Raw genomic sequence first — 17,325 nt, 5'->3', positions numbered from 1 at the left:
TTTTTTTAATATCAAATACTTGCCAACACGTAAGATAAAAATATAACTGGGCACAGTTGGAAGTATATTAATGAAATGTAGTTTTACGTCTGAATTTAGCATTATAAGAATACTTAATCTGTTTACAATTTTTTTGATGAAAAGACTCTTTTGAAGAAATAACATAATTTGTTTAGGATTTGACTAGTACTTATATACCACAGACCACAGACCCCTCTCCCTCCCCCAACTGATTATGATACTATACATGCTTGGCAGTCAGTCTGATTCTGATGGCCACCGATAAACTCGCCACAGGATAGTGGGTCATATTAGCCATTGACGTAGGTAGAAGACTGATCTCTCTCATCAGAAAAGTTTATCTGATAAAAAATGGCGATGATAAGTGTTCAGTTACTAAGCTAATATAGTTTCTTACGGGGATGGCACCTCAGTGCTTTTACATTGAATCTGAAATATGAGGAGTTTTCATTTTCTTTAGGAAAAAAAAATCTTGAAATGAAACTTGAAATACATGAACAGCATGAAAATAATTTAGAGTTCCATTGATCCACACTTCATCCAATCATATTATGGGATTTTTATAAGTTCATCACCCCATGAAGAGGAAGGGTCATTTTGAGGTGAGCTGGCCTCTTTGTAGTAGCTGGTGGCTACCTCACTGACCAACATATACTGTCACATACTTCTAGAGTAATTAGCCAATTCTTTTACCGCACAGTTTCTTCATCTCAAAAAGTACACTTGATGTTTTAGGACTGATAATGATGCTATTTGGCCTTGAAGATACTTCAGCCTTCACATGGAAGGAAACAGTCTTAATATAAACTTGATGGCCATGGTATTGCCTTCATAACCTCAGGTGAAGGTCTAAAGTACTTGGTTGGACACTTCCAACCCATGGCAGTATATGCTTCTCAGGATCCTGAGAAACAGACCAGTCTGTGCTGACGTGGCTGATGTGGTTGTGTCCTTGGGCAGGACACCTTACTGTAATTGCTTATAATGGATGGTATGCGATGGGCCTCTGGTATGTTGTTCAGAGAGGTAGCCACCATCTACTACAAGGACAACCCACCTGGCTCAAACAATCTTCTATGCAAGTACATCTTACAGTCTGGTTGATTATCTCAAAATGTTTGGTAGATATTTTTCTTGTATAATGTACATGTCTGGAACTCCATGTAGAAAATCAATTGTAAACTTCTGTTGTTTTACAACAATTGTGAAACAAGTTATACCGACTTATATCTATAACACTAGTTGGCTTGGATAGAAGCATGCGATGGATCTTATAGTGGGAGGAAACCGGAGTACCCGGAGTACCTGGAGAAATCTCACCTGGTCAGACAGGTGACCCCTTTCCTATTCACATCTTGATTGGGGAAATTATACCCAGACGTCAAAGTGAACCGCTAATGTGTTACTGCTGTGCCACTGGACCACTGCATACCACCCGACCACTCCATACCACCCGACCACTCCATACCACAGGACCACTCCATACAACCCGACCACTCCATACCACCCGACCACTCCATACCACCGGACCACTCCATACCACCTGACCACCCACACCTCCCGACCACTCCATACCACCGGACCACTCCATACCACAGGACCACTCCATACCACCCGACCACTCCATACCACCCGACCACTCCATACCTCCCGACCACTCCATACCACCCGACCACTCCATACCACAGGACCACTCCATACCACCCACCACTCCATACCACAGGACCACTCCATACCACCCACCCACTCCATACCACCGGACCACTCCATACCACCCGACCACTCCATACCACCCAACCGACCACTCCATACCACCGGACCACTCCATACCACAGGACCACTCCATACCACCCGACCACTCCATACCACCGGACCACTCCATACCACCCGACCACTCCATACCACCCGACCACTCCATACCACCCGACCACTCCATACCACCCGACCACTCCATACCCGGACCACCATACCACAGGACCACTCCATACCACCGGACCACTCCATAACACAGGACCACTCCCATACCACCCGACCACTCCATACCACCGGACCACTCCATAACACAGGACCACTCCATACCACCCGACCACTCCATACCACCCAACCATACCACTCCATATTATTAATGTTTTAGTCTAAATAGAATTTCCTTACTATTTTGTAAAATCTCAATAATATTCATTTTACATCAAAATTCATATAAAATTAAGTCTTCCAAGATTCAGCAATTTCATGGTCGTACTTGATATAAGAAACATTTAGGCATAAGACTTTTTTTTCTCAGAAATTTTGAAACCGACCATTATGTTCACTTGAAGTTCACTTTTCAAAAGTTTTCTTTTTCTAAAATTTTATTTCATTAATGTAAAAAAAAAGAGAAAATAAAAACTCTAAACAAATATTTACCATAATCATTTTGTTGTGACCATGCAATCCTAAGTTGTCTAACCAATACATGCAAAGTAGATTGTCAGGGATTCCTCAGCTGTTACACTTAAAACCATTCAAAATGCTAAAATCGTTTTCTTGTATGAATATGTTTCTCCCAATAATGTTAAGAACTTGTCAGTGTTCATATCTTGGTAACACCATCATATCTATCTCGCTCTCTATGTATCGGCAAGCATCCAGACAATTCCTATATTAACTCAAAGTTCTTATCAAAATATAATAACCTTTCATCTATATTCTCATTATAGAAAATTGACCAACTGCCAACTTGGTAATAAATTCTTCCCTATCTTGAATTCCACAAGATAATTGAGTGTTCAATCATCATATTTCATTAAGTAAGTTAAGTTTCATAGAGGTTCTGCACTCATTTGCTTTGCAGGAAACTTAATGATGGGAAAGAATTACTTTGTTGGTCAAAAGTCTCTCAATCTGTTTCATTTTTCCTTTGTTTTGCAAGCTTGGCTTCTTAAAGGCACAATAGGTACAAAGAAATACAAAATTTATTACAAAATCAAAATCATCTTTTGAAAGAAAATATTCAAGCAACTAAAACTGTAAAAATCACTGTTGGAAAAGGGGCCGCGGTGGCCGAGTGGTTAAGGTGTCCCGACACTTTATCACTAGCCCTCCACCTCTGGGTTGCGAGTTCGAAACCTACGTGGGGTAGTTGCCAGGTACTGACCGTAGGCCGGTGGTTTTTCTCTGGGTACTCCGGCTTTCCTCCACCTTTAAAACCTGGCACGTCCTTAAATGACCCTGGCTGTTAATAGGACGTTAAACAAAAACAAACCAAAACTGTTGGAAAATATTAACCTGCAGAATGTATCATAGATTTAAGACTTTCAGAAAATTCAGATTAATTTTCTCAATGATTGTTACTTTCTTCCTACTTACAAATTTTCTGATTCATTTTCTCAATGATAGTAATATAGTCTGTCTCCTAAAACAGATTCATATAATGTTACTCTGTAATAAGTTCTGAATACAATCAATAAAGACCAAAAATCATTGATGTATCAGGAAGCTAACAAGCCTTTCAATGATCAGGTGAAAGTGTTTAGCATAAGTTTTAAACCATGAGCCAGCAGTAAATATTCTCTCATTATCTATCTGTTTAAAATTCTCAATTCAACAAACACATCTGGGCATATGAATATTCAAAATGGTCAAACAGATAAAAAAAGAAATGGAAATCTTTAAAGTCCATGAAGTCTATTTTTTTTAATGTTTTTGAATATTAATTTTTACTGTGATAAGCTTTCAATGCTTTCGAAAATCCATCTGTGCAGGTGTACATCCCAAGCTGTGATAAATGTTTCTATACAGTGCAGTTTTATTCAGACTATGTGCATTATTAGCTTATCATAAAAAAATGAAAAAATATGTAATTTTAGAATCTTAACACACAATTTGAAAAAAAAAAATTGTATGTAGTTTTATGTCATGCTGAATATTTTTGAATTATCAAAATAAAAATAAAGCATTTAAATAAATTCTTAACTTTGAAAATTTAAAAAAGACTTAATGATAATATGAATTGTGGTAGGTACACTGTATGCTAACAATGCTGAGTCAAAGTGGTGTCTTTCAGTAGAAGTTTATATAGATAAACATGTAGGGAGTGTTGAGCTGGGACAATTAAATTCTTACCGTATCTAATACCACAATCCTTCAGATACATGTAGATCTGATTTGAATTTAAATGAAGATCATTAAAGGGATACTAGAATTTAAAGTCTTGTGGTGACAGTAAAAAAAGGAAGTGCTTTGGAAGGCTGGTTTTGTGAATGCTCCTGTGTGTAGTGAAGGGCAAAGACAAGGAGGAACGGGCACACATTACAAATATGTTAACATGTACATTAGTGTGAATGTGACTGCCAGGAATGTTGCTGTCCAATTAGTATCTGTCTGTCACCTGTCAGACCTACTGGTCAGCCTGGTGGTCAGTCTCCTTAGCTGATGGATCTCAGTGGTCAGTGTGAGCCTATAAGTGGTCAGTCGTGGTCTAAGAGGTTGCTGAACAGCTAATGGGTGAGTTCAAACCAAGGTTATCATAGCTGTGGGTTGGTAAGGCTGGGTTGGATATTACATAACTCTGTCACTGTGTACAGATCTAAGTAGTCCTTTACTTGTAAAGTTAATTAGCTAGAGTATGTAATTCATAACAGGTTCAGTTGCCAGGCATAAAACAGGACTTTTCTCGGATATAAAGTTACAAGATTTTAGTTACAGACAAGAAAATATCACAACCTTTTTAAATTCAGGTGTTGATTAAATTATGTTAATTGAATCTAATTTGATTTGTAAACATGTTGAATGTTGAATAGATAATTCTTATCTATCTGTGCTGAAATTAGCCACTAATGAATTTGTTTATAATTATCAACCCTTTGAGGTTATAAGATAATCATATTGTATTTATCTGTCAATTACTAGCTCTGGTAATAAGCCCACCCATATCAACTAGAGTTCAGTAAAATGTTAATGTTACAGTTCAGTAAAGTTTTTGTTTAATGTTCTACAATAAGCCCATGCCTGGTAATAAGCCCACCCATAGTAACTACAGTTCAATGAAATGCTAATGTTTTTCAGATTTCTACAATAAGCCCATGTCTGATAATAAACCCACCCATATTAACTACAGTTCAGTAAAATGTTAATGTTTTTCATAGTTTTACAATAAGCCCATGTCTGGTAATAAGCCCACTCATAATAACAACACAGTTCAGTAAAATGTTAATGTTTTTCATTGTTTTACAATAAGCCCATGTCTGGTAATAAGCCCACCAAAATCTATTACAATTCAGTAGAAGTGCTTCTTAATCTTGAAATAAGCTCACACCATACTTTACTTTGAGTCAAATGTTTAATTATATTTTGGCCCCTATAATGACTAGGCTTATTTCCTGTGTGGAGACATGGACAATGTACAAAAGTACTATACCTGTGAGACTTGGTGGGGCTAAGTGGGGGTAGTTGGAGGAATGCAGGGATAGATGGGGGTAGGTATATTGGTATGCAGGTCTAGGCAGGGTATGTGGGTCTAGGGTATGTGGGTCTAGGGTATGTGGGTCTAGGGTATGCGGGTCTAGGTAGGGCATGCGGGTCTAGATAGGGCTAGGTTTGGATATGCGGGGCTAGGAAGGGGTATGCGGGTCTAGGTGGGGCTAGGTTTGGGTATTGAGGTCTAGGTAGGGTATGCTGGTCTAGGTATGGGTATGTGGGTCTAGGTGGGTCAAGGTAGGGTATGCGGGTCTAGGTAGGGTATGCAGGTCTAGGTAGGGTATGCGGGGCTAGGTAGGGTATTGGGGTCTAGGTAGGGTATGTGGGTCTAGGTAGGGTATGTGGGTCTAGGTATGGGTATGCAGGGCTAGGTAGGGTATGTGGGTCTAGGTAGGGTATGTGGGTCTAGGTTTGGGTATGTGGGTCTAGGTAGGGTATGTGGGTCTAGGTTTGGGTATGTGGGTCTAGGTTTGGGTATGTGGGTCTAGGTTTGGGTATGCGGGTCTAGGTTTGGGTATGTGGGTCTAGGTTTGGGTATGTGGGTCTAGGTAGGGTATGTGGGGCTAGGTAGGGTATGTGGGTCTAGGTAGGGTATGCCCAGCTAGGTAGGGTATGCGGGTCTATGTGGGGCTAGGTTTGGGTATGAGGGTCAAGGTAGGATATGTGGGTCTAGATAGGGTATGCAGGTCTAGGTGGGGCAACCGTTGCTAGGTAGGGTATGCGGGTCTAGGTATGGTATGTGGGTCTAGGTAGGGTATGCGGGTCTAGGTAGGGTATGTGGGTCTAGGTTTGGGTATGTGGGTCTAGGTTTAGGTATGTGGGTCTAGGTTTGGGTATGCGGGTCTAGGTTTGGGTATGTGGGTCTAGGTTTGGGTATTGAGGTCTAGGTAGGGTATGCGGGTCTAGGTAGGGTATGCGGGGCTAGGAAGGGTATGTGGGTCTAGGTAGGGTATGTGGGTCTAGGTTTGGGTATGTGGGTCTAGGTTTGGGTATGTGGGTCTAGGTTTGGGTATGCGGGTCTAGGTTTGGGTATGTGGGTCTAGGTTTGGGTATTGAGGTCTAGGTAGGGTATGCGGGTCTAGGTAGGGTATGCGGGGCTAGGAAGGGTATGCAGGGCTAGGTAGGGTATGCGGGTCTAGGTGGGGCTAGGTTTGGTTATGAGGGTCAAGGTAGGGTAGGGTAGGGTAGGACTAAGTTTTGGTATGCGCGACTAGGTGGGGCCTAGGTGGGGCAGGACAGACCATGGCAAGGGTGCAGAGCTGCGTCACACTTGTCTATCAACACCGTTCTTAACAACTTAATTTTTTTTGAAAGAAACAGCCTGTTGTGGCTTATACATAGTGACAAAAAGGGTCACTATCACTATTTTGACAGCTAGAGCATGCTTTCTTAGGCTCAGGAGGTAGAGCCCTGGGTTCAATGCCTGCCAGGGCACTTGGCAAGAAACATGTTTGTTCCTGTTGTTTCTCATTGGCACACAAGGAAATCTCCCGAAAACTTGGGAAGTAGTGTAAAAGGAATGGACCAATGTGGCTTGTACATAGTGTTCATTATGGTCTCTATCACTCAACAGTCGCTGTGGATTATCTGACCAAGACTAAGGGTGCGATTCCTGTCCAGGGAAGGGGTCACCTGACGGGATATGTTTCTTTCTCTTCTTTCCATGATAATTTTGTACAGATAGATACAGGTGTGGCATATTTGATTGTACTTAGCACCAGGTGGAATTCCCTACAGAAGCTTGATGAGATAGTACATGTACAACAGACCGGGAAGCTGGGATCTCCATAGAAACACACCATTATCTTCATGTAGACTCAGAGCCCCATCTGTAGAATCTTAAATTTGAAATGTAAAACTGAGAATTTAAATTTTGATCTCTTGGATAATCTGATTCTTAGTCTGAGCCTCAAACTAGGGGAAATGTTAGCTATACAAATTCAAAAGCATGTAGCTGGTAATTCTTTACAAAATCCTATGGTATGGGAGCCATGCAGTTTCCTTATTCTATCCATGGTATCCATGACAACAGAACAAAGTCTTTATTTACCAGACAGACAATGCTTCTCAATAGAGGACGGCCATCCTGCATTGCAATGGTTCACTATGCTATTTTTTTTCTAGTAGACTTAACGTGTTGTAATATAATACAAAATTTGTTTATTTTACAAATAGTGTCAAACAAGTTTTAAAACACAGCTTGGATGTCATTGATTGTCTTGGCCCAAAATAACCATGGTTGTTGATGAGCCCTTAAACATGATCAATCAATCAATTGTCTTTTTGTATGATACCCAACAGATGGATGAATTATCTGCTGTATTGACCAATGTAATACCAGTAGATCTCCAACAACTTACCTGTAACTGTCCAATAAGTTTCCCGTACCTGTAGCTGTCCAACAGGTAACCAGTAACTGTCAAATTATATAAAGTTTTCTGTAACTGTCCAATAAGTTTCCTGTAACTGTCCAATAAGTTTCCCGTACCTGTAACTGCCCAAAAGGTTAGCTGTAACAGTCCAATTATATAAAGTTTCCTGTAATTGTCCAATTATATAAAGTTCCTGTAACTGTCCAATATGTTACCTGTAGTTGTCCAATATGTTTATCTGTAGCTGTCCAATAAGTTACCTGTAGTTGTCCAATAAGTTACCTGTAGTTGTCCAATAAGTTACCTATAGCTGTCCAATAAGTTACCTGAAGCTATCCAATAAGTTACCTATAGCTGTCCAATAAGTTACCCATAGCTGTCCAATAAGTTACCTGTAGTTGTCCAATAAGTTACCTATAGCTGTCCAATAAGTTACCTATAGCTGTCCAATAAGTTGCCTGTAGCTGTCCAGTAAGTTACCTATAGCTGTCCAATAAGTTACCTATAGCTGTCCAATAAGTTACCTATAGCTGTCCAATAAGTTACCTATAGCTGTCCAATAAGTTACCTGTAGCTGTCCAATAAGTTACCTATAGCTGTCCAATAAGTTACCTATAGCTGTCCAATAAGTTGCCTGTAGCTGTCCAATAAGTTACTGATAGTTGTCCAATAAGTTACTTATTGGAAACTACGAGTTACTTATTTGACTGTACAGGTAATATATTGGATGCTACAGGTAAGATTTTGATCATATATATATATACTAGAGGATGTAAACCATTATGTATGTAGAAGTATTGAACCTGACAGGTGAACAAAGAAAACCTGAATAAAAAGATTAAATTGACTACACATTCTTAGATTTTGCATAATCATCAATTTTAAAATAGTTAGCTAAAAGTTGTTCACAAATAAGCCAAAGAGGAAAACACTGTCTAGCATACACATAGAAGGGAGAATGTTTAAAGTAATGACGATATAAGCCACAACCTGCCTATTTAATATATGATATATTGGACAGTCCTCGGTGAATACCATGTGGTATGGTTCAGGAAGTGCAGCTCCGATATCTATTAAAGGCATAGGACCTATCATAGATCTCCACAAAAACATTGTCTGTTTTAACTAATATGACTATATAATGTGAAATGAAAAAGCATATGAATCTTTATTTAACCATGAATATCACACAGAAAATTTTATTTTGTATGTTGAAAAATCAGTAAGTAACTGTTATTGGTCCCATAATAATGAGTTGATGCAAAAATGGTTAATATCTTGATCATCAATTGTGATAATGACAGTGAAAACAAAACGATGTATGGTGTTTTTGAAATTAATTCAATCACCTTGAGAATCATTTCCTTGAAAACTAGGCATATATTTTTCACATGAATATTGTAGTTCTTTTTTTTTAATACATGTTGCCTTCCCTTTTGTTTCTGAGTCTCTGTCTAGACCTTTAGGGGGGATGACAGCTTGTTTTTTGTAAAGCTTACTTAAGCAAAATAAATATTACATATCTGTATGTTTATAACAAAAATCTGAATTGTTTATAAGTCTCTTCGGTTATCTCATAGTAAGATTGTAAAAGATACACTTTCTAAGTTTCTGAGCTGTTAACATTTGGTGTTCATCTTCGTGTTCATCTTCGTGTTCATCTCAGGTATTATCATATCTCAGAATCATAAAATCTGCACCAATGTGTTTGGAAAAGTCTGAATACAAGGCTTTTTAACAAATGATCAGAAGGGGGATATCAGTTATCCTGGGCCTATTTACTGCCAAACAATTTGTGGATTGTGTGATGGTGTTGTTATAAGGCCCATTACCAGTATAAATCTTATCTGGCTAGGCATTTGGAGATTGACTGGAGCAGAGTAAACAGCTCTCCTAACCAATACTCTACGGGGAAGTTTGACAGCTGCCATTATCCTAGAGAGCATACATCTTATAACAAGGAGGATATGCCTGGTCAAATGAGTACTTCTGACACCAGGAACCCCTAACAGGCTGACAGGTAACCTCACACAGGTAAGTCATATAGATTCTGTAGTCCTGACTGGGATGAGGCTGATTAATGGTAGGTGGTGCAGTGGCTGACCACTTAGGGTTGGGGCTGAGGGATGAACAAAGCTGTGGGAGGGGATTTATCAGCTGAGGGGCAGGAGTATTATTAGAGTTACATGTAGTAGTATTGATATGAGGGTGGAGATGGGATAGTTCCGTGAGGGTGGGGATGAGGGAGAATCGTGGGGGTTGGGAAAAAGGGGGAATATTGATATGAGGGTGGAGATAAGGGGGTATTATGAGGGTGGAGAAGGGTGAGGAGTATTTATCTGAGGGTGGGGATGGGGTAGTATCATGGGGATGGGGAAGGAATATTCATATGAGGGTGGGGATGGGGTAGTATCATGGAGATGGGGAAGGGTAAGGAGTATTGATATAAGGGTGGGGATGAGGGGGTATCATGAGGGTGGAGAAGGGTGAGGAGTATTGACCTGAGGGTGTGGATGGGGTAGTATCATGGGGATGGGAAAAGGGGAGTAAATATTTGAGGGTAGTGGATTGATACAGGTTAGGTGGGGAGATGGATAGGTTAATTTATATGAGGTTTGACAAGGGCATTGTCTTATTGAGTGAGGACTGAAAATGTATTTAACTTGAGGAGTGATATTACTTCAGACCTGACACTCATGACTGGTCATTAAATATATGTATAAAGAAAAAATACATTTTCTGCAAATGTTATGTATTTATATATATGCAAAAATCTTAATGTTCGTTGCAATATTTTGAAAAGGCAATCCTAATGTGAAATTCAAAATGACGAACTACATGTATTAGGTATCATAGCCCTCAAATTAAATAGGATGGATATGAGGGGAAACCCCATGGTACCACCTCATGTCCAACAGGATTTATTGAGTAAGGCAGAGAAACACTAAGCAATATGACCACAGGAGTGGGCCACATTCTAAGGGTAGTGAGATTTGACACTAACTATCCACTTCAATCATGATATAATGTTGAGTCAGATTAGAGGTCAGGTCACCCAGAAAACTGGTGGCTTGAATTAAGATAGCATGAAGAGAGGTGTGGGGGTGGGGGTGGGGGGAGGGGGAGGGGGGGGGGGGGAAGGTACACCTACATGTAGGAGTTTGGGTTGGGGATGAGGATGGGAGGATGGGGAGGGAGGGAGAGAGAGTGACTGACCATTGTAGATCCGTTGACAGAAAAAAAGAAAAAAAAATATTAAAAGGGTATTGGGGGGTGGGTATGGGGAGTCTTGTTATGAAATCTGACCCTTATATTAAGATTGGTCATAAGGGAAGGGGGTAAAAATTTAACCTGAGGGATGGGTGTTGGGGTGGGGATAAGATGGCTCCATTAAGGTGTTGGGTGGCAGATCACATCCAAGTGTGGCAAATCATTGTTGAATGAAATTTCAAAGACAGAAAGAAACAGAAATCCTGAAGTGAAGTAATGAAATCTGACCTTTATGATCTGCAGAATGGTTATAGAGGAAAGATCTTCCTATTAAACTAAACCTGAGGTTATCATAGGAAAACTATAGTGAATGATGTCAGCTAAAGATTGTGGGAGGGAGTAGGGAAAGTAGAGTGGGAGGGTAGAGAAGGAGGAGAGGAGAAAGTTTATGTGAAGATAAGAATACCAGAGGTTTATACAGTGTTTGTGTGTGGTAGTACCACCGTTCAACAGTGAATATTACCACCATTAATTGTGACCAAATTGAATCATTGGAGATAATTTTATAAAAATCCTTGGATGATAAGAAGGTAAATAGGACAACTGGAAAGGTAAAATAATCTAATTTCTATATAGCTAGATTAAAGGTAGAATGAAATTATTTCAATAAAGTCTAGGTTTCCAGAGTGGCTAGATTAAAGGTAAATGAATCTAATTTCCATAAAGTCTATGTTACAAGAGTGGCTAGATTAAAGGTTAATGGATCTAGTTACCATAAACCTATATAACCAGAATGGCTAGACTAAATGTAAAATAAACTAATTTCCATAATACCTTATCTAACTTGACCCCCCATTAAACTTATGCAGGTGCATTCTGGGATGGAAATGCTGATTAAAATCTGTCAATTGAAAAAGATTTCAAGGATTTTGAATACATACTGTATTAGAATTTGATCATTAAAATTTCAGATGGACGATAGTTATTGTGAAACAGTGCTTGGGATTGTTATAATATTTTATTTAATTAAATATTTATATTGTATATGCAGAAAATTTCAAAATGAATGTATTCCTTTGTGTTTCCAATGTTATGAAGAAATGAGGTGGATTAAATGTATGGCTTGTTGTTTTTTAAATACTATCTATTGGTAAATCTCAAAATCTGCTCATTCAGGGGGAGATAACTAATGACTGTATAAAATACCATTTGACCTAATTATTATGTTCTGTTCTATTAATGACTATTTGTTATATTTTTATTTCCCTGGAAATAAGACCATGCCAAGTAATAAGCCCTGTACCCATAACATCTCAGTAGGTTTAACTAACAACCTACTAATTATCCTGTAATAAGCCCATGTCTGTTAATAAGCCGACACCTGACTAGACTAAGAGTCAGAAGTTATTAGTAAGCCTCCTAGACTCATTACAGGATAAAACATGGTATGTATTAACTAAGCTCTTAACCTCACAAATTATTTCCTTTCATTTCAAGTGTTTCCAACCTGTTATATGCTCATAACTCTTCAAATTTGGGAGTGAAAGAGTGTTACGAAAAGTCCCTAAGTCAAAAAAGTTTTGCTGACACAAAGCTGTCACCTATGACTGTATAAGATGACTTTGTCCTATTTTTTAAACATCATTTCAATTATCTTACTTTAAGAATCAAAATTGTTTTCAATTTTCCTAAATCTATAAATTTGATCAAATGTCTGTATGTAATGAATTATCAGGGGATGCCAGCGTTTTGATGATTGATTACAGATGCTTTTGTCAGTGCGTTCATCTGTCTGTCTTTCTCTCCATCTGTGCACAAAAAGTTGTGCACAATATATCTCATGACCCCTTGGACATATATAGACATATATTCACACCATACAATTCGACACCTGATTAGGTTTTCTTCATTGTTGGTCAAGGTTAAAGGTCAAAGTTTACACTTGACCACTTGATGAGGGGTGAGTGGGGGGAATATGTATGTGCATGAGCCCCTGTTCACTTTGTTTTTATTTTTCAGGATGACTGTGTCACGCTCGCAAGAATATGTGTCTATACTACACAACAGTAATGGAAATAGTGCCCCACCTACCCCAGACACGCCCACATCCTACAACCCCATGCCATCCCTAGATAAATGTGACCTATACTCCGTTCCGCTGTCCCCCGGAGGGTCGGGCGATGATAAGGAGAATGAGGAAGAGACTGAGCCGTGTGGGTGGGGACCATTCACACCGGCAATGTGTCAACGATTCCGTACACCTCACTGGATGTTATTCTGGCTGTGCTGGGCTGGAGGCATTCAGGTAAGTCCAGGGTGGTTTGGTTTGTTTTTTGTTTAACGTCCTATTAAGAGCTAGGGTCATTTAAGGACATACCAGGTTTTGGAGGTGGAGGAAAGCCAGAGTACCCGGAGAAAAACCACTGGCCTACAGTCAGTACCTGGCAACTGCCCCACGTAGGTTTCGAACTCGCAACGTAGAGGTGGAGGGCTAGTGATAAATTGTTGGGACACCTTAACCACTCGGCCACTGCGGCCCCAGGCTCCAGGGTGGGAGACATAGATACCTTGTATATCCAGCAATAAGCCCATAGCCAAATTCTGAATATTGTAGTTCACTAAAACTGATAAAACTGCTATTAACGTTGTACTATAGCAATAAGCCCATCTACATGTTTATTGCAGTTAGTAAAAAGTGCTTTTCATTTCCCAGTAATAAGCACACCCATCGTCTCTTGCAGTTCAGTAAAAATAATATTTCATTTTTCCCACAGAAAATTTGTTACATGCCCCTGTGGTAAGTAACACAGGGATATGTTACATTGTTTCTGGGAGACTATTATAGTAGTTATATTATACTAGACTCCCCACAGAAACATTATTACAGGCCCCTGTGGTCAGCAAGGGTAAAATAAAGGTAACTAACATAACAACTAAGAGATATGTTACAGAGGCTGAAATATAACGGTTCACAGGAAGAAAAAGAGATAACTCTTTAAGACACATGTATACATATGTGTTCTGAGCTTACAGGAAGTTATAAAACGACTTATGTGGGGGGGTCATAATTACTAAAGGAGATAAAAGAAGGAAAATGCATTAAACTTAAATATGAAAAATAATAGCCAATGAAAACCATTCATAAATCAATCATTGATGATAGCCAATGAAAAATAAGCTTTCATAAATCACCCTAACCTGAAGGATGCTGGGCAAAATTTCAAGAACAGTGAGTGTAGATCTTGCTTCAGAGTACAGCCCTGGTATTATAGTAAATATGTCTGCCAACAGAAAGGGATGTCTGAAATAAATCTTCTTCATGTTGGGAGAGACTGTTCATGGGACGGCTAAGTAAGAGGGAAATCTTGTATGTTTTGAGACAAGATATGTCAGTGCTGGAAGCACATTTATTTGTTGTAAAGGAATATTAGAAGTGAACAGGGCAGAAACTTCTTGGCTGGGTAAGCTAGGGTTTCTGCTATGTGTGGTCTTAGATTATTCTAACAAAATAGACAGAAAAATATGGTAGAATATTTCAGTGAGACCACACATGAACGTGTGATGTGATATTTCAATGAGACCACACTATAACTTGTGATGTGATATTTCAGTGAGACCACACTATAACTTGTGATCTGATATTTCAGTGAGACCACACAATAACTTGTGATGTGATATTTCAGTGAGACCACACTATAACTTGTGATGTGATATTTCAGTGAGACCACACTATAAAGTGTGATGTGATATTGTATATATATTGTATAAGATTGTTCATCTCTTATTCACAAAAATAAAATGTACACTGTAAAAAAGGAAAAACATATGAAAATATCTCCAATTTCTCTCTCTATTAATCAGGAATATTGACACAGATGAACCCACTTATTATCATATTTTTACATAACCAGCTTATTCGCATAAAATTCTTAGGTCCAGATTTGTTTCTTTTTTGTCTTTGTATTTTAATTCCAGTATCTGAATGAAATTCTACATTGAACCCTGCTACACATTTTTGCATTTGAAAATTCTGAAAAATATATATGTTCCGGGTGGTAACTTTCACAAAACCACTATAAAATGTGCTTTCACTTTCAAACTGCCCATTAATAAATTTTGATCTTATTTGGTTTGACTGTACTTGGATGTTGTGTTCTTCAATATGAAGGCAATTGTGTGATGTTTTTATGACATGAATTATGAAAATCGAACTTTATAAAAGGGAGTATTACACGGAAGAACAGGCCAGATATGTGATTAACCTAGCAAGCACCTTAATATTCTTTTTACGGATCGGTGAATTCATGCTTTGTTACCTGTGGTAATCGTTCATATTAGGAATATAGTATATGTACCTGATTAGATGTGGGTGGTCATCAATCTGTTTTACAAACAGTGGATGGTCGGGAGGCACAGTGGTAACACACTTGCCTTTCACCTAGCCGACAGGATTCGATTCCCTGATCAAACTTTAAAAGGTATGGGGGTCACCTGTCCGACCACGTGGGTTTTCCCCTCGTACTCCAGTTTATGCCCACAGTAAGACCCCAGGTGAGCTTCAAACTGGGCCAACAAGCATGATTGATATCAGTTGATTTAACTTGTTTCGCAAATGTTGTAAGATAAGTAAAGTTTACATATTATATCTAGTAAAACCTTTTTAAAACAAGCAGACTTTTGACATAGTAAATCAAAATTCTGAATCTGGCTCATTCTTATATATTTTGAAACCCTATAACAAATTTCTGAGATAACGAACTTTGTCCTGTGGTCCCGTGGGATTTGTTATAATGAAGTAGTTTTACTGTATATTAAAATGTTTATATCAAAAACAGCCTAACCATCTTTAGAAAGTCCTTTTGTATAAATTGTATGTATATTTTGCTTTTCTTTTTTAATTTCAAAACTGCACAGGAACTTATGGCACAAATTCCAAAACAACGTTTCCTGTATGAACTAGGTTGGGACTTTATGTCAAATCCCTGTGTGAAACTGTTAAAGTTTGACTTTTGTAAATTCTCTCGTGATAAGCATATACTTAATACAAATACATAGAAATACCTAAAAGACTGTTTGCATACATAAAATATATGTATAATGCTGTTGTAAGCCATACATGTATCCAATACAAAGCCCTATACAAGTTGTGCAACTTCATTCACAAGTAATTATATACTTCGGCTCAACGTCATTAAATGGTTTACCCCATCATGGTCTGTGTAATGTTTTGGCTGTATGTTATCAGTTGTGAGATACTGCTGTGACGTACAAAAAAACCTCTGGTAGGATTGTTTCGTAACAAGCTGATATACACAGCAGACATGCAGAGATGTCTCGCGTCTCCTAAACACCCTATATTTCTATTTCCATTTCAACTCAATTACTCAATCATAGCCGCTTTTTGTGTCACTTCTATATTTCTCCCTCCCCCCTTCTCTTTTCCCCCCTTCCCCACTACCCTTCAAAGCACACAGACTTCATGGTTCCAATCTTAAATCTTTGCTAACATTTTCTCAATTTTCTTATATTCTTTCCCCTTCTTTATCTTCTGCTACAAATCGTCTGTCTTCATTTTTTTTGTTTTTTGTTTTTGTTTTTCTTACATTTCCTTCGTGTCCATTTCCTCCAATGATTTTCCTCCATTTCTAATTCTTTTCTTTTCTTACCTTCATTAGCCCCACTGGGACACATGAGGAGGATGGATTGTCAGGGGATGGGTAGGGGCTATGATGGTGTGTCCATTCGTCCTCCTGTCGTCCACACCTCAGCTTATCCAGGTTCTTTGTCCTACAGTCTGCTTGGTACTGGAAATTCATTATTGGGTCATGAGTGTGTTATGAATCAAAACTATGTCACTCTGACCTACATTTTAATCTTGACCTACATCAGATGACTGTTATTCTCATATTTCTATTTCTCTTTCCTGTCTTCTTGCCCTAATAGCATTTCTTCCCTGTTTTCTTTCTTCATATTGAGGCTATCATTTCTAGCTTAAATATTCTCAAAACACTTTTTTTTCTCCTGATTTTCATGAATTACTCACCACCTCCAAAAGTTTAGTGTGGTCCCTTGAAATATCATTACCAAGGCAAGGGGTGATGGAGCTTGGAGGGGGAGGAGGATGGTTCTAAATCCAGGAGTCTGTCTGATGCTACCTTTCCTATCTCAATTGAAATATTATCAGCTCATGGTAAACTGTCAGGGTTTTTCTGACCGAGGAATCTTATCAGTGATTCCATTCTGACTGGCTGTAATTGATAATATC

The 17,325-nt window shown here is 38.7% G+C and overlaps 1 protein-coding gene across 1 annotated transcript in view; it reads left to right on the top strand.

Moving 5' to 3' along the window:
* The first annotated feature begins 4,344 nt into the window (after positions 1-4,344).
* Positions 4,345-17,325, top strand: part of LOC117316646 (solute carrier organic anion transporter family member 4A1-like) — a 46,336-nt gene continuing 33,355 nt past the window's right edge. The window contains exons 1-3 of the mRNA XM_033871331.1: positions 4,345-4,506; positions 9,706-9,884; positions 13,080-13,365. Of these exons, the coding sequence (XP_033727222.1) occupies positions 13,081-13,365 (285 nt within the window). The 5' untranslated portion in view covers positions 4,345-4,506; positions 9,706-9,884; position 13,080. The remainder of the gene's footprint in view (positions 4,507-9,705; positions 9,885-13,079; positions 13,366-17,325) is intronic.

This window comes from Pecten maximus, chromosome 18, assembly GCF_902652985.1.
Source record: "Pecten maximus chromosome 18, xPecMax1.1, whole genome shotgun sequence".
In the NCBI taxonomy this organism is placed as follows: domain Eukaryota; kingdom Metazoa; phylum Mollusca; class Bivalvia; order Pectinida; family Pectinidae; genus Pecten; species Pecten maximus.
This window is presented reverse-complemented; position numbering and strand designations above follow the sequence as displayed.